General features: G+C 33.1%; 5 protein-coding genes across 5 annotated transcripts; 4 read left to right on the forward strand and 1 right to left on the reverse strand.

Moving 5' to 3' along the window:
* The first annotated feature begins 6,514 nt into the window (after positions 1-6,514).
* On the forward strand, positions 6,515-8,028 carry LOC132953727 (uncharacterized). The gene is made up of 3 exons (XM_061026086.1): positions 6,515-7,039; positions 7,137-7,632; positions 7,715-8,028. The coding sequence occupies exons 1-3, from the start codon at positions 6,515-6,517 to the stop codon at positions 8,026-8,028; spliced, it is 1,335 nt and encodes a 444-aa protein (XP_060882069.1).
* A 6-nt stretch (positions 8,029-8,034) lies between these two features.
* On the forward strand, positions 8,035-9,396 carry LOC132953728 (uncharacterized). Its single transcript, XM_061026087.1, has one exon. The coding sequence runs from the start codon at positions 8,035-8,037 to the stop codon at positions 9,394-9,396; it is 1,362 nt and encodes a 453-aa protein (XP_060882070.1).
* A 25-nt stretch (positions 9,397-9,421) lies between these two features.
* Positions 9,422-12,842, forward strand: LOC132953729 (ATP-dependent DNA helicase pif1-like). The gene is made up of 4 exons (XM_061026088.1): positions 9,422-9,922; positions 10,002-10,980; positions 11,519-11,633; positions 12,398-12,842. The coding sequence occupies exons 1-4, from the start codon at positions 9,422-9,424 to the stop codon at positions 12,840-12,842; spliced, it is 2,040 nt and encodes a 679-aa protein (XP_060882071.1).
* Positions 12,843-12,982: 140 nt separating this feature from the next.
* Positions 12,983-14,722, forward strand: LOC132953730 (zinc finger MYM-type protein 1-like). Its single transcript, XM_061026089.1, has 3 exons — positions 12,983-13,337; positions 13,419-14,060; positions 14,175-14,722. Exons 1-3 carry the CDS (start codon positions 12,983-12,985, stop codon positions 14,720-14,722), a joined length of 1,545 nt encoding a protein of 514 aa, XP_060882072.1.
* A 5,493-nt stretch (positions 14,723-20,215) lies between these two features.
* On the reverse strand, positions 20,216-22,078 carry LOC132953731 (zinc finger BED domain-containing protein 5-like). Its single transcript, XM_061026090.1, has one exon. The coding sequence runs from the start codon at positions 22,076-22,078 to the stop codon at positions 20,216-20,218; it is 1,863 nt and encodes a 620-aa protein (XP_060882073.1).

Here is a 22,078-nt window from a genome sequence, read left to right on the forward strand (position 1 = left end):
TCGGCCGCTCTTTGAGTTTTTGAACAAAAATTGGTGGTATTTCTCTCTTATTCTTACGTAATGTTCCAACCATGGTCAAATTATGGTTATTGAGAAGGTCTTCTGCGAGAGGAATACTGCTGAACCAATTATCGCACGTAATATTTCGACCTGAACCAGAAATTGGCCTAATCAATCTTTCCACGACACTACAAGCACTGTTATTTACGTGATAGGGCCCGTTTGGCTGCTTCCCTGCATATATTTCCAAATTATATGAATAATATGTATTTGAATCTACTAATGCAATTATTTTGAGGCCATACTTTGCGGGTTTATTAGGAATATATTGTCTAAAACGACAACGACCTCGGAAAGACTCTAACATTTCATCAATTGTAACATAATTATTCAATTCATAATAGTCTTGACATCTTCTAACAAAGTCTTCAAAAAATGATCGTATTGGTGCTAGATTGTCTACAGATTGTCTCATTGCACGTGTTGTTATATCATCAAAACGAATTGCTCGAAGTAATAAATAAAAGCGATTCATACCCATCGATAATCTAAAATATTCAATACCTGTACCGTCCATAGCCCATAAGTCCTTTATATTCACATGAGAAGACTGATGAACACCTGCTAATATAATAAACCGATTAGCGCTTTTATTTCTGTTAGACTAGTCGGTCTTCCATCACGTGAACGATCAAACTTTGGTCTTATACGGTCAAGATAAATATTTGTGTATGTAACAATTTGTTCCAAAATAGAATCTGGAAAAAATAAATTCCACGATTCTTCAACACTATTTGCATTTTTAGCAAGCCCTTTTACTCCAGGTATATGTCTAACTATATTATGTCGTCTTATTCTATTATTTTTTGGTGGAGGACAATATTTCCAAAAAGTTTTACCATCTTTCCCTATAAATTGCGGTCCGTTTGACCAATTAGAAAATAAATAGGTGCCATTATCTTCATAATCACCGTCTAAAGATTGTTCAGAATCACTATTATGACTTATATATTCTACCTCATCAACTCCTTCTTCATCACTGCCATTCGTCAAACTCGGTATTTCCATCATCAATATTTTCAATAAGTAAACGAATTTGATCGTCGTCCATTCTAATGAAAAAATAATATAATGTAAAACAAATATATTGAAAATATAGTGCGACTAAAACAAAAAAATACCTGCTAAAAATAAAATGTACTGATACTTACATTTATAAATGTTTTATCTGTATTATACTCGTAGTTACACACGGTATGGCGAACCAATGTCAACTAAAAACAATCTTGCCAGTCACAATGAAAATAAAATATTCATTTACGTTTTATCGACAAGGAATAACGTCTTATCGGCGATAAGAAAGTTAACATAAGTTAAAATTAAATTGTGTGTCAATGTCACAGTAAAACACGCACACGGTCTTTTAGACCGTGTTTTAATAGGTAATGGACTTTGAACCCTTCTATAGTACAGGCAACAAATCGTATACAGTTAGGAATTGTATCTAATGTTAGTTTATCATCTAATTAGAAGGTACCTAGATTGGGTTAGGTTAATATTTCGTATTTTTGAAACAATGAACAAAATTCAAAAAGCCCGATCTTTTTGACCGTGAAGCGTGTACTCTAGGGTTAAAAATAATAACATTTTGAAACATGGTGAAAAACATGATATTATGGAAGCTCTTGATCAAAGAAGAGAATTTTGTCAATCTAAAATCCATAAAACTGCAAACATACTTGACCCAAAATACTTTGGTAAATATTTTGATTCAAATGACCATTATGGAGCAGTAGAATTTATTTATCAGTTATCTAAACACTTGGATAATATAGAAATTGATGCAAGAAAGATAATTTCTAATTTTGCCAACTTCAAAAACAAATCCGGGCCATTTTCAAAAACCAAAGAATATCTTTGGGTTGCTGCAGAAGAGACTGAGGCATTACATTGGTGGACAGCCTTTTGTAATGATACAGAAGTTGGAAAAATTGCTATAAAACTATTGTCTTTGCCTGCAACCTCAGCTGCTGTAGAACGTACTTTTAGTACATATAAAGATGTACACAGTTCAAAAAGAAATAGACTTCTAAACGAAAGAGCTGCTAAACTGGTGTTCATTAAACATAATTTACAGGTAATCATTAATTAATTATTTTATGGGTAAATAAAATTTCTAAAAAATATTGTTTCGTTGTCTTATAAGTACAAATTCACAACTTTTTTAAATTTTTATTATTTAGATTTTAAAAGGCACATCTAAAAAAAGCCCTATCCCAGTAAACACGGCACGTATAATCTATGAGTATAATAAGAATATTTTTGGTGTATACATATACGTAGTTATTGTTCGTATAATAATGGTATAATATACGTTTAAATAGGTTTATTTTACGTTTACAATACGTATACACATACTCATATATTTTTTGTTATGGAAGTACGTTTATTCAACGTAGACCATACGTAAATTATTGGTTGGTCGAACTTACGTCGATATATGGTTAATGATAAACAAATATATTACGTTTAAAGTGCGTATACATATTACATAGAGGTATAGAATATGAATATACCGGTATCACGACGACTGACGAGCTACAAATAGAAAAAATACGAAAAAACCTAATCAGTCGGCCGCGACCAACGGCATAACAGAAACGCGATGCATCATTGCGTCGACAATACAGATTCGACGATAATTTATTGGCCAAACATAATATACGTGTGCGTATTAACAGTTACTGTGTTAGTACGAAACTACGAAATGTAATAATTTTACCACGATTATGGACCATAGTGATATACGGCATATATACCAGCTACACGTGTACGTTATTGAGTTATATGCATCTTATTAATAATATTAATATTGATTCTGAACTGGACTAACGTTAGTACGTACTGCGTATACATTTAATTATATTGGACTGCGTTTTGGAATTGTACCGGGAATTGTACCTAAATCAATGTAAGTATCCATGCATCATCCAATATTTATTCTAATGATATTTAACTAAGATATAATATATTATTATAATACCTAACCTATAGGCAAGGCCGGATTAAGGGGGACCCTCTCAAGTACCAAAGTGAAAGGTGCCCAAAGAATTTTAAGCTATACACATTTTTCAGTGATTTTATTAATATTTAAAATTGGTACTTTTATAGACATAAATTACTTAATACCTATATTAATTTTACAATGCAATTTATTGTGAATTTGTGAAATAGTTAGAAAAATTTATCCTGCGAGCGTAGCGAACGGCTTTGTAAAGCATGTTTTTTGTCAAAAGGGCCCAAATGAAATTTCAGCCCCGGGGCCTAAAATGTTCTAAATCCGGCCTTGCCTATAGGTTAGATCTATAATGGGTTCGGATTTAAAGCAATAATATAAGTCAATAAAAAAAGCAATTACAAAATGTACTAATATATTAAATTAATTTAAGTTAATTTAACAACCTAGCTAGTAAATAATATAAATATTATAATATATATATATTACTATATAGACCTATAGTATTAATACTATAATTATACTAAGCTAGCTAGCCATATATATACCTAGCTATAATACTATATATGTAGTATTATAGCTAGGTATAACTATTATAATAGCTAACTAATATATATATATATAGGTACTATATACTACTATAATATTATTATTATTTTTTTTTATATGGTAGTATGTAGAATCCAAAATGTATCCAAATTCAAAAGGTAATAATGTATATTATTACTTATATTATATGCATAGTTAATAATACTAAGTACTGATACAAATAGTTTATAATGTTTGTGCAAAAACAATTCCTTGATTTTTTTTTGTCCATACTCCATATTATGGAGCATATTCTATTGCTTATTTTTAGTATGATTTTTATATGATTAAATTCCATATAGATAAATTCAAATTAACTAGTTTATATATTGTATGTAGTTCCTTGATTTTAAAATTTTAAAGTTATGGTTGATACATTTTATAATATTTACAGGGTTATTTGATATATGTGGATCTGACAGTGAACAAGTCGTTAATAATTGCAATGTAATTGCATATCCCGAAAAATCAAGTTCAAATAAACATTTATTTTATATTAGTGGATCTGAGAGTGAACAACTTGTTAACAACCACAATGTACTTGTTGTAGATCCTGACATAGCATGTTCAAATGATATGACACATGTATTTGAAACTGAAATTAATGGTAAATATATTATTTAAATTATAACCATCTTAGTAATAGACATGTCTATGTTAATAGTTATGCAAACCCATTTAATTATTGCCAAATAAAAAAAAAAAATGGACAAGCAACTACTCTGCTCTACTTTTTTTCCATCCAATTAATTGCTAGCATTGGGTACCCAATGCGTTACCATGGTTAGCCTACATAGCAGTTAAGTATAGATATACCATATTGTCATTGAGTTGGTTCAGTGATAGATATTTTAAATTTGAGAACAATGATAAATCATGAAATCATTGTACACAATGAAAAACAATTCTGAGCAAGAACACTGACACATTTTTGGTAACCATCGTTGCTACTTGCTAAAAAAATTTAACTGTCAACTATTTTGTATTTTAGATGTTCCAGATATGGGCACTAATCTCAGCCAGGAAATGGAACAATATTCAATGGAAGGCCGCCGAGGGGAAAAACTTGCATTTGGCAAATACAAAGTTTGCACTACTATCATTGGTAATTTAAATATATATTATATGTATTAATATATTACTAAAAATTATGTTTAAATTTTATGTACCTTTAAATAATGCATTGTTTTATTAGTTAAAATTACATTTTTATTTATTAGATTGTGTTAAGGAATTGTACCATCAAAGTACATTATTGGAACTAAAAAATCATATAAGTGATTGGCTTAAACAAGCTCCTCGAAGAAAATAATATAAACATTATAATAACATATTATAATATATCTACTTACATGATATAAATATATTAAATTATTTTATACCTAATGTATATTTTTTAAATTTAATAAATATTTTTACTCATGCTATTAATACAATGTGTTATGTTTAATAATATAATATACCCATTGCAACCAATAAATGTACATTGTAATCGCATATATTATATATCTATAGATATAATCAATGGAATTTAAATTTTCTATATATAGAATAGTACCTATAATAGTACTTATCACTGTCATTATAATTATTGTGGCCAAAAACTATACCTCAAATGTCATAATCTTACACCAATAATATACCTATAATATTCCAATGTTGCACAAAAAATGTACGTATAATGTCCTAATCGTAGACGAAAAACATACGTATTATATCCCGATTTTGGCCAAAAAATATACCTAAAATGTATCAAACATACGTTTAATATCCCTTACCTAAACGTATAATATACGATAAGCATATGTTAATTGAAGAGTATTATTCGTTAAATGTCCGTGAAATAGTGGTCTTTTGACCCTACAATCTTTATTTATAAAAATAAGTGTACATTTTGAATAAATCTTATAGCTCAAGATCCACCGAACCGATTTCGATAAAAATTTCAGGGCATATTAAGATTGATATGTAGATGGTTTCTGTGAAGTTTGTACGCTGTGCGATATGTGGTTCCGGAGTTATGGCCTCTTAAGTTAGTTCGATGTTTCGCGCGCGCGGTTTCAGCGTACGACGTGCGTGCGTGTGTTTCCATGCGATAACGCGAATAGGTTATTTTTATTATCTATTAAGAATCTGTTATCTATCGACGTCGTACGCGGAATGCGTACAATACTAATAACATGTGATAATCGAGATAATAATATAATTTGTATCGCTATTTTTGTTCGCTTCAATTTCATTTTACATGTAAGTAAAATTTAAAAACTTCTTTCTTTACAGCGAAATAAAAATTGTGATAATTTGTTTTTAGTGCGGTGTTTTTTCGTGTTTTTTTTCGTCATATTTTAAAACGTTCGATTGTGAAAATCATATTGTTTTTTTAAAGATATATGCTATTACGATAGAAATTCAAATTTTTCATCAAATCGTGTTCCACATTCTATTTTGTTATCGCATTGCGCAGTAAACGTTCGGCTCACTGCAGTACATTGAAAGTATTTGGACATCCGCTGTATTGAATCCATCGGTAAGTATGAATTTTTTTTTTGTTGTTGTCAGTGTTTTTTTATCGTCCCATTTTAATACGTCCAATTGTAAAATTCATATAGATTTTTTAGTAAAAAGTGCAATTACGATGGAAATTAATTCATTTGTATTTTTTTTAAATGCCATATCAATACGTGTGCATGCGGCAGCCCTCTATTTTTAGAAAACACTTTATTTTTTTTTTTTCATCGTTCGGTTCATTGCAGTACATTGGAAGCATATTATTGAATAAAATAGTATGTATTAAGCTGTACATACATATGACAACAACAATTCTATTTTCCAAATAAATATTAATTGCTTTGAGATTAAATGAGATTGATTTTTATTCAATTTCAATTGTATGGATTTAGGCGTTAAAAAATGCCACAACCAAAACGACAAAATATTGGCCGACGATCACGGAATTATGTCGCCCAACAATATCATAGGAGATCTCAAAGTGAAGAGGCACAATTACAACGAAATGTTGTTCAACAAGTACGAAACGCACGTCGAAATACATCTGCAGGTCCGTCAACAAATCCAGCATCAAGACGAACGTCAAGAATTTCGCGTCGTGCTCAAGCCATGGAATTTGCTGCATTTCATTACAGCAGTGAAATGGATTACAGTGAACCTGGTCTTATTGGTGGAATGACGGTGAGATGTCTACAGTGTGCTGCAGCCAAATTTCCAGGTGAAACGGCTGGCATGTGTTGTACTAATGGCAAAGTGAAATTGCCAGCATTCGAATCTCCACCTGATCCACTGCACTCATTAATTTTTGGAACATCAACAACGTCCAAGCATTTTTTGTCCCACATTCAAGAATATAATACGCCATTTCAAATGACTTCTTTTGGTGCGACGAAAGTTATAAGAGACAGTTTTATGCCGACGTTCAAGGTAATTAGTCTTCGAAAAATGCAACCTGACCAGCAATTATTTTGATATTTTCACGAATTCTGATCCAATGTCAAATTGTATTTCTCATATGTTACAGATTCAAGGCCAGATTTATCATAGAGCTGGTTCATTATTGTCATTCCCTGACACTGAACCTCAATTTTTGCAAATCTCTTTTGTTGGGAACAGCAATGATGAATTGAATCGGCGTTGTGCAATTGCTCCAAGTGCAAGGCGTCAAATTATTTTGGACCTGCAAATTTTTTTCCATCAACACAATGGATTAGTTCAATTGTTCAAAACCGCTCTTGATCTTATGCCATCCGATAATCATAGGATAGTAAGAAGAGCCGACAAAACGCCTTTTGGAGAGCATGCAAGACGCTTCAATGGACCAACCATTGATGAATTGGCCATTGTAATTGTTGGAGAGCAGTTTCTATCTCGCGATATTGTGCTACACCGAAGAAATGAGCAATTGCAGTGTGTATCAGAGCTTCATCGCAGCTATGATGCATTACAGTATCCATTATTGCACTGGAAAGGTGACGACGGCTATCATATCAATATACCAATGATAGATCCACGAACCGGTAACATATTTATATGAATTGAAAATGTATTCATTTTAAAACAATCAGACATTTAAATTTTCTATCATTGTATTTATTACAGGTCGTGACATACCAGGCAAGACGGTTAGTGCGATGAACTATTACTCATACAGATTCATGGTTCGTCCACAAGAAGACAACTTCATTTTAAGGTGTGGCAAACTATTCCATCAATATGCTGTGGACATGTATGCGAAGATTGAATCAGAACGTCTCAATTACCTTAGATTCAATCAAGCGCAATTGCGATCGGAAGAGTACATACACTTACAAGATGCAATAGTGAATGATGGCGATGTCAATAATATTGGACGTTTAACAATATTACCAGCGACTTATATTGGCAGTCCGCGTCACATGCATCAATATACATAAGATGCAATGTCATACGTTCGCAAATACGGCCGCCCTGACCTCTTCATAACATTCACATGCAATCCACAGTGGGATGACATAAAAACCAATTTGTTTGAAGGTCAGACACCAACATACCGCCACGATATAACAGAACGTGTATTTCGACAGAAATTGAAAGCGCTGATGGATATGATTATCAAATTGCGAGTATTTGGAGAAGTGCGTTGCTGGATGTACTCGATCGAATGGCAAAAGAGAGGGCTGCCGCATGCACATATATTGATATGGCTGGTACGTAAAATAACACCGGATCAAATTGATAGCATTATATCAGCTGAAATTCCAGATGAAATTACTGATCCTGAATTATTTGAAGTTGTCAAGAAAAATATGATTCATGGTCCTTGCGGTGCACTCAATTTGAATTCTCCATGCATGATCGATGGAAAATGTTCAAAACGGTACCCAAAAGCATTGACTTCTGACACGATAACAGGTGATGATGGATATCCGTTGTATCGACGTCGGTCTACGGAAAATAATGGCCATACGGTAACTATTAGAATACAAAATCAAAACATCGAAGTTGATAATCGTTGGGTAGTTCCATACTCACCACTACTGTCGAAAATATTTAAGGCACACATTAACGTTGAGTATTGCAATTCGGTCAAATCGATCAAATACATTTGCAAGTATGTCAACAAAGGCAGTGATATGGCTGTTTTCGGAGTAGCTGCTGACAATAGTCATGATGAAATTGCTCAATATCAAATAGGACGCTACATCAGCACTAATGAGGCTCTTTGGAGAATTTATTCATATCCGATGCATGAACGGTTTCCTGCTGTTGTTCATTTGGCAGTTCATCTTAAAAATGGCCAACGTGTGTATTTTACCAATGAAAATGTTCAAGAGAGAGTGGCACGTCCACCAGCAACAACATTAACCACATTTTTTCAATTGTGCGCAAGTGATGAATTTGCCAGAACTTTGCTGTATTCAGATGTAACGCATTATTACACTTGGACAGCACAAAAAACATGGCAATGGCGTAAACAGGGAACAGCAGTTGATGGCCATCCAGGTCTTTTCTATGCAGAAACTATGGGAAGACTATACACAGTTCATCCAAATATGGTTGAATGTTATTATTTGCGGCTGTTGTTAGTGAATGTTGTGGGGCCGCGTTCATTTGAAGATTTGCGAACAGTTAATGGTCATTTATGTGCTACGTATCGTGAAGCGTGTGAGCATTTGGGTTTACTGGAAAATGATGCACATTGGGATTTCACTTCAAGATGCATCGATCGCTTCATTTCCACATCAAATACGTATGCTGTATGCCATAATAATATCAACATGTTTCCCATCGAATCCGATTGAATTGTGGAATAAATATCGAGATTTTATGACAGAAGACTTTTTGATTCGAATGCGCCATCACACAGGAAACTCTGATTTGATCATAACATTGGAAATGTATAATGAGGCATTAATAGCGATTGAAGATATGTGCCTTACGATCGCCAATAAAGCATTGAGACAATTAGGTATGATTTCACCCAATCGTCCAATGCATGATTTTTTCGATCGAGAATTGCGACGAGAACATCATTATGATATCAATGAATTGCAAACATTTGTGAATTTAAATGTTCCCAAATTAAATGATCATCAAAAAAATGTATACGATACCATCATGCAAGCAGTACAAAATGAAGCCGGTGGATTGTACTTTTTGGATGCGCCCGGTGGTATGGGTAAAACATTTGTAATATCACTCATTTTGGCAAACATTCGAGCGCAAGGGAAAATTACATTGGCACTTGCTTCGTCTGGAATAGCTGCTACTCTGTTGGATGGAGGACGAACAGCACACTCTGCATTAAAATTACCGTTAAAAGTGCAGGTTTGTTTATATTCAATGATCGATTGGCTTGAAATGGATTTGCATTAATTGAGATGTAATTATTTTTAATGTATTACAGGTGATTGAGAATCCCACGTGCAATATATCAAGAAATTCTGCGATGGCGAAAGTTTTACAGCAAACAGCAATTATTTTATTGGATGAATGTACGATGACGCACAAAAAATTACTTGAAGCAATACACCGCACAATGCAAGATCTGCGTGGCAATCAAAACATTTTTGGTGGTGCATTGATATTATTGTCAGGAGATTTTAGGCAAACACTGTCCGTAATTCCACGCACAACACCGGCAGATGAGATCAATGCGTGCCTTAAATCTTCTTTCATGTGGAGATATGTGCGAAAATTTACGCTAAACATAAACATGCGTGTTCAGTTGCAGAATGATCAATCTGCAGATCGGTTTTCGAAGCAATTGTTGGAAATCGGAAATGGCAAAGTTCAAATCGATAACACAAACGGTTTAATTAGTTTGCCAAACAATTTTTGTACAATTCTCCAATCAAAAGAAGAATTGATTGAACGAGTGTTTCCAAATATTATCCAAAATCACAGGAATCACAATTGGTTGAGTGGCGCAATTCTGGCACCAAAAAATGTGCATGTCAATGCTATCAATTATCTCATCCAAGAAAAATTGCCTGGTGCAGTAATATCATACAAATCTATTGATAGCGCATTGAATGAAGAAGATGCAGTCAACTATCCAGTTGAATTTTTGAATTCGTTGGAACCACCCGGTATACCGCCGCATTTCTTGAATTTGAAGGTCGGCTCATCAATTATTTTACTACGGAATTTGAATGCACCAAAACTGTGCAACGGCACAAGATTATCTGTAAAAAGATTGATGCCGAATTTAATCGAAGCCACAATATTGACTGGCAAAGCGAAAGGGGAATTTGTACTCATCCCACGTATTCCTCTGATACCAACAGACATGCCATTTGAATTCAAACGATTGCAATTCCCCGTGCGCCTATCATTCGCCATGTCCATCAATAAGGCACAAGGACAAACGCTCCAAGTATGCGGTTTGAATTTGGAGGTGCCGTGTTTTTCGCATGGGCAACTATACGTGGCCTGTTCAAGAGTAGGCACTCCAAATTGTTTATTTGTGTATGCCCCAAATGGACAAACAAAGAATATTGTTTACTCAAATGTGTTGGATTAATAATAAAGAATTTGGAAAAAATATATGATTTTTATTGCATTTTTGTGTTGGTGCTGCGAAGCGCACAGGGGTCGGCTATTAATTATAATAAAACTAATTTTAACTATAAAACCTACGTGCTATTATTTTCGTTTGAAAATTCACGTCGTTAATTTGAGGAATATTGCTAGGGGATCGAAAAAAGAAAGAAGGTAAATAATAAGCATCTGATTTAAGAATTTCATTTAGAGAAAGCAATAACTGCACACGGGCGAAGCCGGGTTATTCAGCTAGTAGACGATAAATATCACTTTAATAAACGTAATCTGTATATACATTATACGTAAATTGGTGTATGTATATACGTAGAGTATACGTAAAATGTTCGTATATTTGTTTACTGGGTAAATGCACATCAGACTGTGATATCGAAGCACCGCTGTCCACATTTACTAGTCAAAATGAGATCAGCACAACAAGTACTGCTATGTCTACAAATTATGACATTGAAATACCTCAAGGAACTGATGACCAGTATAATTTGGATGATGATGATTTATTTTTACAAGTTTCAATGATGAAACATTCAAGTTTTAAATTTAATAATTATTAATTACTCTTAACATTAAGTATACAAATTGTTATATAATATTTAATATGCATATAGCCAGAGCCGTGCCGTGTGGGGGGGGGGCTAGGGGGCGTATGCCCCGGGCGCATGGTTTAAAGGGGTGCCAAACATTTTTATAATATTTTAAACTTTACATAAATAAAATATATGAGAAAGATTATTGTTTTACAATTATTTTGGACCATTACAAATTTTTTCTGAACAAATTTCTGACTATGTTTGAGGAGTAACAATTAGTCAACCAAACGTTTTATTCTTGTTATATTATTGGCTTTATAATAAATTATCGTATTCTTTATCTCAAAATCGACTGCACGTCGAGCACGCGAAGTGCGATAAGCGTTAGTAAATAAAAACCAGATACAAATTATTGCCTATTGGTATTAACTTTTATATATTATTTTTACATTTTACAAATCACCATGTCATGTCAGTTGTCAGTACGTTATCTGAATCGAACCGGGCTACACGTTCTTCTTGTTATTTGTTCGTGTTCGTATAATTTACCGTACACACTACATGTTTACATCGGTATACCACCATTGAAAACAAATTTGCTCTTGAGTTTTTTTTTAAGGATTTAAGGTAAGATATGTAAGATATATTTTTATAACCTACATAGTATATTAATGACAGTAGTTAATGGCAGTAAATTTTTGATTTATAGAATGGCCCCTAAAAAACTATCAGGTGCACAAAATCAAAAAAGAAAAAAGAATATCGAGTTAGAAAATAAATTGTTAGCCACTCAATGGAAAAAATGGATGAATAAATCAAATCAAAGAAATTCTTCATCTAATTCGACTATTAATTGTAATGAGAATAATAGTAATGAAGTTATAGAGGAAATTTTGAGTAATGAATTATTAGAAAATTCCGATGAATCGATTTCTGTAAATAAAATATTAAAAGAAACTGAAATACTTGATGCCTGCAATGTGGAGATTGAAAAAAATATTAAAAATGAATCTCAAGTTACCGAAGAAATATTCGAAATTGATTTTAATGATCCCTCTTCTTGGCCACCAATTACTGATAAAATTCGTACATTATTGATAAACCATGGTCCTGAGACGTGTAAAACTCTGATTTTTATTTTTCTGAAAATGTAACTAACACTAAGCGATTTACAATAAATTGGTTCACTAAAATTTTACCAAATGGTGAAAAAGTTGAGCGTTCATGGCTATTGTACAGCGATAAAACTAAATGTGTCTATTGCTTTCCATGTATGCTTTTCGCAAACAAAACAATGACTTCTCCACCAATAATAGATCCACAACAAGGATATAATAATTGGAAAAAGTTAAATCCTAAAATACCTGACCATGAGAATAGTAATGAACACCGTACAAATATGTTTAAATGGGCCGATTTCAAAAGTGATTTAAATAAAAATAATACGATTGACTGTGCACTGCAATTAGAAATTAATAATGAAAAGGAAAAATGGAAACATATTTTGAAAGTTGTGATTGACTGTGTTAGATTTTGTTGCGTAAACAATTTAGCTTTGAGAGGATCTAATTGTGATATAGGAAAATCTGGCTGTGGAATATTCTTAAATTTAATTGGTCTAATTAGCAATTATGATTCTGTTTTATCAAGTCACTTAAAACATAAGGGGCAAATCACATATTTATCAAATAAAATCCAAAATTAATTTATAAATTTACTCGGTTCAAAAGTACGAAATGAAATCATTCAGAGGATAAAAAATTCAAAATACTTTTCTATTATTTTTGATTCCACCCCGGATGTTTCTCGTGAAGATCAACTCTGTGAAATTATAAGATATGTTAGAGAAGTTTATAACGAGTTTGTCATTGAAGAAAGTTTCGTAGATTTTATTTATACCAATGAAAAGACTGGACTTGGAATAGCTTCTGATGTATTACAAAAGTTGGAGAAAGATGGACTTAGTTTTAAGAATTGTCGTGGACAGGGCTATGATAACGGCGCAAACATGGCGGGAAAATATCAAGGTGTACAAGCTCGATTAAAAGAGATTAATGAACATGCTCAGTTCGTCCCTTGTGCTGCACACAGCCTTAATTTAATCGGCGTACATGCTGCTAGTGTATCAGTAAAAATGATTTCGTTTTTCGGTATTGTACAAAATATATTTAACTATTTTTCTGGATCAACAAGTCGCTGGGAAGTACTAATGCGGTGTTTGAAAATAACATTAAAAACGCACAGTGACACACGCTGGGCATCTAAATATAATGCAGTTCATTCGTTGTATTGTCAATTTGGTGGTGTGATAAAAGCTTTACGTGACATATCTACCAATCCAATTTTTGGCGATGGGGTTGCTAATGCACAAAGTATATTGAAACAGTTTGATTTGGAATTTGTTTATTTTTTAGTCATGTGGGATAAAATATTGAATCAAATATATCGTGTAAATAAATTATTACAAAGCTCAAATATTTCAATAGATCAGGCTTCAAAAAGGATAAATTGTTTAAATGTTTCTTTCCAAGAAATGAGTGATAGTGGAAATGAACAAATTAAAACTGAAGCTATTAGTATTTGTGATAAAGTTGGAATAAAATCTGAATTAAAAATCAAAAGGACAATAAAAAGGAAAGTTATGAGTGGAGAAAATTCATCGGGTGAAGATATTTCTGCAGATCAATTTTTAACATTGGAATACTACAAAGTTCTTGATGATATGATGGCTCAAATGAAATGGAGGTTTGAACAATTATCAAATATTGCTGATGATTTTCAATTCCTTTCTGCTCATTCACTATCTGTTACACCAGTTGAAAAATTGAAAAAATATGCAGCTGATTTAGCTATCAAATACAACGAAGATATTGACCAGGAAATAATTAACGAAATCGAATTTTTTAAATATCAAGTAAAAGCAATTTTACCAGACTTAAACGCAACTGCTTTAAATATTTTAAACGCAATTAAAAAATATGAACTTGATTCAACTTGTCCAAACTTAATGGTAAGAAATATGCAGTGCATATAGATTGTTTCTTACCATGCCTGTTACCGTCGCTTCCGGGGAACGCTCTTTTAGTAAATTGAAACTAACTAAGACGTATTTACGGTCAACCATGTCGCAAAACAGATTAACCAATTCTGCAATATTATCAATTGAGCATGAAATAACAAAAAGCATTGATTTTGAAGACGTCATTGAAGATTTTGCTTCAATAAAGTCCAGAAAAATTAAGTTTTAACTATATGATACTTATATATGATACGTTTGTAAATATAACATGTATATATAATATAATTTGTGATTTTTATCATTTTTAATTATTTAATACGGTATAAATTAATAAATTATACCTAACTATTTTGTTTAATAATTACTATTACAATTAACTTTAGTTTTTTGTCAAATTAATGTTCAAAATACGTTGTAAAAAAAAAATTTAATTAAATTAAATAGGAATGAAACGCATTATGATTAATGATAAATAAAATAGGGGGCGAATATTTTTAATTTTGCCCCGGGCGCCAAATCGTAACGGCGCGGCTCTGCATATAGCATATATAGCATATATCACTGTATCAGTCAAGTATTGATCTCAAAAAAAATTAACATCGACAGCAAAGGCCATTAGTTTACAAATAAACATTAATTAAATACTAAATAATAACATTTTTTTTTTTTTTTATATAAGATTGAACAATTTGGTTTGTGTTATAAACTTTATTAAATCAATGTTTTTTTCATGATTGGGTCCGAGTGAAGAGTCTAGGTTGTTGGATATCTGATGTGTGGTCCGCTCTTGGTTGAACATTAAACAGTCTGATATTATATGTTTGACGGTTAACAAGGTTCCGCAGGTTTGATATATGGGAGCTTCCTCTCTTGCCATCAGGAAGCCGTGAGTCATTCTGGTGTGACCAGAACGGAGTGTATTGAGAACCGTATCTTCTTTACGGTTGATGTTAGGGTTTGTCCAACGATGTATGTCTCTTTTTATTTCGTTTAATTTGGTGTTTTGTAAGTTCCAAATTTTTTGCCATTTATATTTTGTGCGCTCATTTATGATTTTTTTTGCGTCATCATATGACATTTTATTAATTAAGACGGTATCTTTGTTGTTGATGGCTGTTGAGGCGTGTTCGTCGGCTACTTCATTACCTATTATTCCCGAGTGACCAGGTATCCACATGATGACTATGTTTTTACCTAGACCGGACGCTAAGGTGAGGTTGTTCAGAATTTTGGATGCAATATCACCGGGATTGAAAGGTTCTGCAGGCTTTTTATCGTGCTTAATGAATCGCTGAGAATGATGAAATTCGAATGAGCTTCTTGTAATATTGTCTCAATGGCCATGAGGATGGCTAAAGCTTCAGCTGTGAATATGGAGCAATAAGGAGGTAGTTTGTGTAAAAATATTTTATTTGGGAATATTATTGAGAAACCTACTCCTTCTTGAGTTTTAGATCCGTCAGTGTATACTTCCTGGAAGTCATTGTAGTTACTTATTATGCTTTTAAAGAAGCTTTTGAAAATATGAGGAGAGGTTTGTTGTTTGTAAAGACAGCTGAGTTCTGTATTAATTAGATATGTAATGGCCCAAGGGGGTTGGGCAATTTTTTCTTTGGTTATAATTTGCGTTATATCTAAGTTTGTGTCTTTCATCTCTTTTATGAGGAGGGGGTTGTTTTTTTCATGGATGGTGTTATTTGATTTTGAAGATCTTGCTAAATATTTGAGATGTAATTCCAGTCTTTTTATGTCAGGCATAGTTTCACCGGCGAGGTTATAAATGCTGTATACAGGACAACTGCGAAAAAGTCCTAATGCCAGTCTCAAGCCGCAGTTATTAACACTATCTAGCCAGTTAAGAAGGGATTTGGATGCTGTTCTGTAAAGGGATGAACCGTAGTTAAGTTTTGATTGGATTAAAACTTTATGAATTTTAATTAGCGTGTTTGTTTCCCCACCCCAAGAGGTATGAGAAAGTATTTTTAGAATTTTGACTGAGTGACTGGTGGATGTTTTTAACTGTTTAATGTATGAAGACCACGATAACCTTCTGTCGAAAATAACACCGAGTATTTTTACAGAGTTACGGCGAGGAACTTCTACTTTGTCAATTGTTATTTTTAGAGCTTCGACATTCTTTTTATTTGTGAAGATAGTACAGCTGGATTTTTCAGGAGAGAATTGGAAACCAGTTTGTTTTGCCCAATCATCTAAGTTATTTGCGGTTGTTTGAAGAAGACTTTGGACTGTGGTTTTGGATTTACTTATGCACCAGAAGTTGAAGTCATCAGCGTATAGGTTGAATTTCACGGGATATGTACAGTTTACGGTAATGTCGTTGATAGCGATCAGGAAGAGAGAAACAGAGAGGGCAGAGCCTTGAGGAACTCCGTTTTCTTGAGTAAACTCTTCAGAAAGACAATTATTTGCTCTAACCCTGAATGACCGGTTTTCTAGAAAATTGGTGATTAAGTTCAGGAAGTTTCCTTTGCTTACTATTTTGTTGAGTTTTACTATTATGTTATGTCTCCAAGTGGAGTCATAAGCTTTGGCGATATCAAGATTTACCATGCCCATAATCTGATGGTTGTTTAATGTTTGAGTGATATCTTCTTTGATTTCGATCAGATTGTCTATAGTGTTTCGATTTTTTCTAAATCCGTTTTGATGTGGAGAGAAAAAGGCATGTTTTTCTAAAAGCCAGTTTAGTCTGTGGTTTATAATTTTTTCGAGCAGCTTGCACATTGTGTTGAGGAGCGTGATGGGCCTGTATCCTTCTATGCGGAATTTGTCTTTGTTAGGTTTAAGGATAGGGATTACTATTCCACACTTCCAGGTAGATGGCCAGCTTCCTTCTGATAAGATTTTGTTGTAAAGACTTGCTAGTAGATCAAATGTTTTTCTTCCAAAACTGTGAATGAATGCATAGGGAATTTGATCGGGACGAGGACTATTACTTTTACATTTTTTTAAGAAATAATCAATTTCTTGTGAGGTTATTAAATTGTTTAATAGAATTTGATCATTTAGATTCTCATTAACGGAGTTTACAATAATTGCCTTTTCACTTTTTTGTTTGAATGACATGAAATGCGTGTTAAAATTTCTGTTGCTGCTATTGTTGTAAAAATTTTCACCGAGTTTGTTTGAGATTAAATCGAAATTACTAATAAGTTAATTTGTGTTTGTGTCTACTAGTTTTATTCTGTTACTTCTACTGAGACCTTTTAAGGATTTTATTTTATTCCATACAAGTTTACTGTCTACTTTATCGTTAATGCTGCCAGTAAATTTTTCCCAGGAGGTTTTTTTGCTTATTTTAATAAGGTATTTTGATTTGGCTCTGAGTTGTTTAAGGATTATAAAATCATTCAGGTTATTTGTTTTTTTGAATGTTTTTAAAGCTTCCTTTTTGGCTAAAACAGCATCTTTAATGTTTTGGTTCCACCAGGGAACTTTGGGTTTTTGCTTTTTTGTTTTGGATTTTTCAATTGTTAAGTTTCCAGTATTTATTATGAGGCTTGTTATAGTATCTGTTAACTGGTTTATACTTAATGTTTCAGGATTTTTTATTTTTGATATTTCTGTTTCGAGGAATTCAGTGAAAAGGGGCCAGTTCGGGTTTTTTAGATTCCATCTTTCAGCAGGAATACTAGTATCATTGTGTCGAGAAATAATTTGTATCATAATGGGAAAATGATTGCTGCTGGTGAGATTAGACAATACGTTCCATTCAGTACGTTGTGCCAAGCTTACGTTGGAAAATGACAGGTCTATACATGAAAGTTCACCGTTTATAGGATTGATACGAGTTGGTTCAAGGTTGTTAAGAAGTGCAAGATGATCATTTTCTAACATTCTTTTTGTTTTTGTTTTAACATAAAAAGGCATTAATTTTTTTTTTATCTTGTTTTGATTACTATTTAGGATTTACTATTCAGTATTAAGTATCAACTATTACTATTTAATATTTAAAAATTTTAATATTCTAATTACTCAATGCTGAGAAAGAAAAGAAATAAAGAAAAATATATTATTTTATATGATGTTATTATTATATGATTTTTTCATGTGACGTTGAGTTGGTTGATGAGTTTGTAACTTAATAGTTAAAAAGCCATGTTTAAATTTGTTATATTATAGATTTGTTAAACAAATTATAAATTATATATAAATTTGTTACATACAATAATCCAACTTTCAAAAATGTTCACATGGAAGTAGTCAACTATAAACTTTTTATATAATAAACATTTAATTTTTATTTTTCATTAAATATTTCAAGAAAATAAATTTCGTGAAATTTTAAAACCCTACTAGTATAATATGCCATTTCTCCAACAATATTTACCAAGCAACTCCAGTATTAGCATAGTAGATATTGAAGCAGGTCTGGATAAGCTAAAGAACTTAAAATCAGTTGGCCCTGACGGGCGTTCTGGCATTTACTTATACAATATTCGAAATTCTATTAGCTTTCCTCTACTGCTACTTTTCCGACGCTCACTTGATGAAGGAGTTTACCCTTCTACATGGAAAATGAGTTGTGTTTCTCCTATACAGAAATCAGGTGACAAATCCAACGTTAAGAACTATAGACCGATCTCTATATTATGCCATATAGCTAAACTGTTCAATTCACTTGTCCTCCAGAGTATTCAATCATCTGTGAATTCTGTACTGATTGATCAACAACATGGCTTCAGACCCGGCCGCTCTTCAATAACAAACTCTATCGTCTTTAACAATTATATCTTTAAGGCCTTTGAAAACAACCTCCAGGTAGATACAATATATACGGACTTGTCCGTGGCCTTTGACCGTGTTGACCACTCAGCCCTTGTCCAAGTTCTTTACAAGACAGGATTTGGCGATCCTCTCTTGTCCTGGTTCAGGTCTTATTTATCCGAAAGATTACAATGGATCAAGACCAATGGGCATAAATCATCGGTTACTTTCGTACCATCCTGTGTTCCACAAGGCGGCCACTTATCACCACTACTATTTGCCTTATTCTTAAATGGCCTAAAACAAATCATACCTAACTGCGAATTCCTTGTTTTTGCGGACGACCTTAAGCTGTTCCTGAAAATAAAATCTATAGATGATTGTCATGATGAGTGTCGGTGGTTCTCACAGTCCGTGGGACCTTCCATAATTAGATGGTAGACTATTTCGTAGTGCGAACACTAACCTATGACTCAGGGTTGCAGATGTGCCTTTGGTCGATGCGGGGTATCGTTGTAATAAGTGCGTATACCCACGGCCGTGTTGTCACAGTGCCAAGATCTAATTCAGTAGTTCTCAACCTTTTTTGATTCATGTCACCTTTAGCCACTAGAAACAAACATCGCGTCACCTTAACTGTGTAATGTAAAAAAAAAAAAAACCTAACATCAAAATAATAAACAATCTTAGCTGTATAAATTAAAATTATTCTTTTATTAAAAAAAAAAATACAGTACAAAAAAAATTAAAGTTAAAAAAAAAATAATGATTTATATAAATTTAATGTGAAATTTGACCCTGGTGTTTTTTACAAAGTTGGGGAATCCTAGGGTTGATGGTGGAAAGAGCGAGTCTCATATCGTCTTCTATCGTTGTTTTTGTGAGTCTGTTGCGTTTTTTTGTTTTTATATTTGTTAGTGCACTAAAGCCATGCTCACATAACCAAGACGTAGAAAACTGAAGGAGCACTTCAATAGCCTTTTTCGATAATCGAGGGTATTCATTGTTAAGAGCCACCCAAAAGCTGTCTAGCGTGACCTCATTAAACTTAACTAGAAGCGTTCGGTCGTTCTTCAATTCCACTGCTTCCTGTTGTACCTCACAGTGATCTGTTTGTATCATGGAAGTAAAAGGGTTCCGAATCCAGTCGTAGTGTTCAACGTTTAAGTCTGGAAAATAATGTTTCATAGACATTTGTAAAGTCTGTAAGTGACTTCGTATGATTTTTAGAACGGTAGGACTGGAGTTTTCCTGGCCCGTAAACAGTGGAAACATAGTTGTATTCCCTTTATCCAAGTTTGCACACCACACGGACATTTTTTCTTGAAAGGCTGAAATTTTGTCGGTGGAAGTTAAAATATTTTCTGATGGTCCTTGCAAACTAGAATTAACCTGGTTAAGATATTGAAAAATATCAGCCAAGTATGCGAATTTTGATATCCAGTCGTGGTCTTCCAAATAACATGTAAATTCATTGTTTTCCTCTTCCATGAAAAACAGCAAAAGTTCCTCTTTCAATTCATAGAGACGTAACAGAACCTTTCCTCTGGATAACCACCTCACTTCGGTATGGTACAACAAATTTGTGAAATCAGCATCCATTGATTCACAAATTTCGGCAAAAATTCTACTTTTTAGGGGCTTTCCTTTAATGTAGTTGACCATACGAACGGAATTACTCAGAACGGAATTGAGTTCACTACCCAACGTTTTTGTCATCAGCACTTCTCTGTGGATGAAATAGTGGGTCTTAACGATTAATGGATTTTTTATTTTAGCCAGTGTAACAAATCCCTTGATACTCCCAGTCATACTTGGAGCTCCGTCTGTGCAAATTCCAACACAGTCACTCCACGATATTCCATTATTTTCAAAAAAATAATCGATTGTGTCGAAAATGTCTTTACCTCTAGTATTTTTTTTAAACTCTTTCAGACACAAAAACTGGCTTACAATAGCATTATCGTCGACAAAACGAACGAATCCTATCATGTAATATTTTCCGTCGCTACTAGTTGAGTCATCGACTTGAAGCGTGAACCGAGAGTTTTTCATCTTTTCTATAACGAGCTCTTTAATATCTGTCGACATACAACAGATGCGACGAGAAACAGTATCATTTGACATAGGTATCTTATCGATTTCAAGAGCCGCTTCATTTCCAATCATTATTCGCACCATTTCCTTACAAGTGGGTTTAATTAGTTTTTCTCCAATAGTATGCCCTTTCATGTTGTTGGCGATCATTTGTGAAACAACAAAACTTGCTTCGAGAGCCCTCTCGGACACTTTGACCTTTTTTGTAAATTTGGTTGCTTCTTTTTTTTGATCACTGAGAAGTTTTCTGAAATAATGAACGTCTTTATTCTTCAAGTGAGAATGTTGTTTACTAAAATGGCGTTTCAATTTGCTGGGCACCATCGATTCGTTGGTCAACATTTTCCCACATACAATACACTCGGGAATAGGTTCATCTTTTGGACCACACCATGTAAAACCTATATCCATATATGATTCATTGTAATACCGACACTTACCTCCGCTCTGTTTTAACGTCTCAGAAGTTGATGGCAATGTAGTGTCACTGATTTCCGTATTCTCATCATTGTCATATTTTCTTTTCCGATTAATAAATCTGTCCAT

Source organism: Metopolophium dirhodum, chromosome 1 (genome assembly GCF_019925205.1).
Source record: "Metopolophium dirhodum isolate CAU chromosome 1, ASM1992520v1, whole genome shotgun sequence".
Classification (NCBI taxonomy): domain Eukaryota; kingdom Metazoa; phylum Arthropoda; class Insecta; order Hemiptera; family Aphididae; genus Metopolophium; species Metopolophium dirhodum.

Bases quoted from the DNA above. Each gene is read 5' to 3' on its own strand.
- LOC132953728 (XM_061026087.1), top strand. From the start codon at position 8,035: ATGTCATACGTTCGCAAATACGGCCGCCCTGACCTCTTCATAACATTC.
- LOC132953731 (XM_061026090.1), bottom strand. From the start codon at position 22,078: ATGGACAGATTTATTAATCGGAAAAGAAAATATGACAATGATGAGAAT.
- LOC132953727 (XM_061026086.1), top strand. From the start codon at position 6,515: ATGCCACAACCAAAACGACAAAATATTGGCCGACGATCACGGAATTAT. The intron at 7,040-7,136 runs GTAATTAGTCTT...CATATGTTACAG, and splicing joins GTTTTATGCCGACGTTCAAG to ATTCAAGGCCAGATTTATCA. The intron at 7,633-7,714 runs GTAACATATTTA...TATTTATTACAG, and splicing joins AATGATAGATCCACGAACCG to GTCGTGACATACCAGGCAAG.
- LOC132953730 (XM_061026089.1), top strand. From the start codon at position 12,983: ATGACTTCTCCACCAATAATAGATCCACAACAAGGATATAATAATTGG. The intron at 13,338-13,418 runs GTCACTTAAAAC...TCGGTTCAAAAG, and splicing joins TTATGATTCTGTTTTATCAA to TACGAAATGAAATCATTCAG. The intron at 14,061-14,174 runs GTATATTGAAAC...ATATTTCAATAG, and splicing joins TGGGGTTGCTAATGCACAAA to ATCAGGCTTCAAAAAGGATA.
- LOC132953729 (XM_061026088.1), top strand. From the start codon at position 9,422: ATGACAGAAGACTTTTTGATTCGAATGCGCCATCACACAGGAAACTCT. The intron at 10,981-11,518 runs GTTTGAATTTGG...AATGCACATCAG, and splicing joins ACAAACGCTCCAAGTATGCG to ACTGTGATATCGAAGCACCG. The intron at 11,634-12,397 runs GTATAATTTGGA...TTTGATTTATAG, and splicing joins CCTCAAGGAACTGATGACCA to AATGGCCCCTAAAAAACTAT.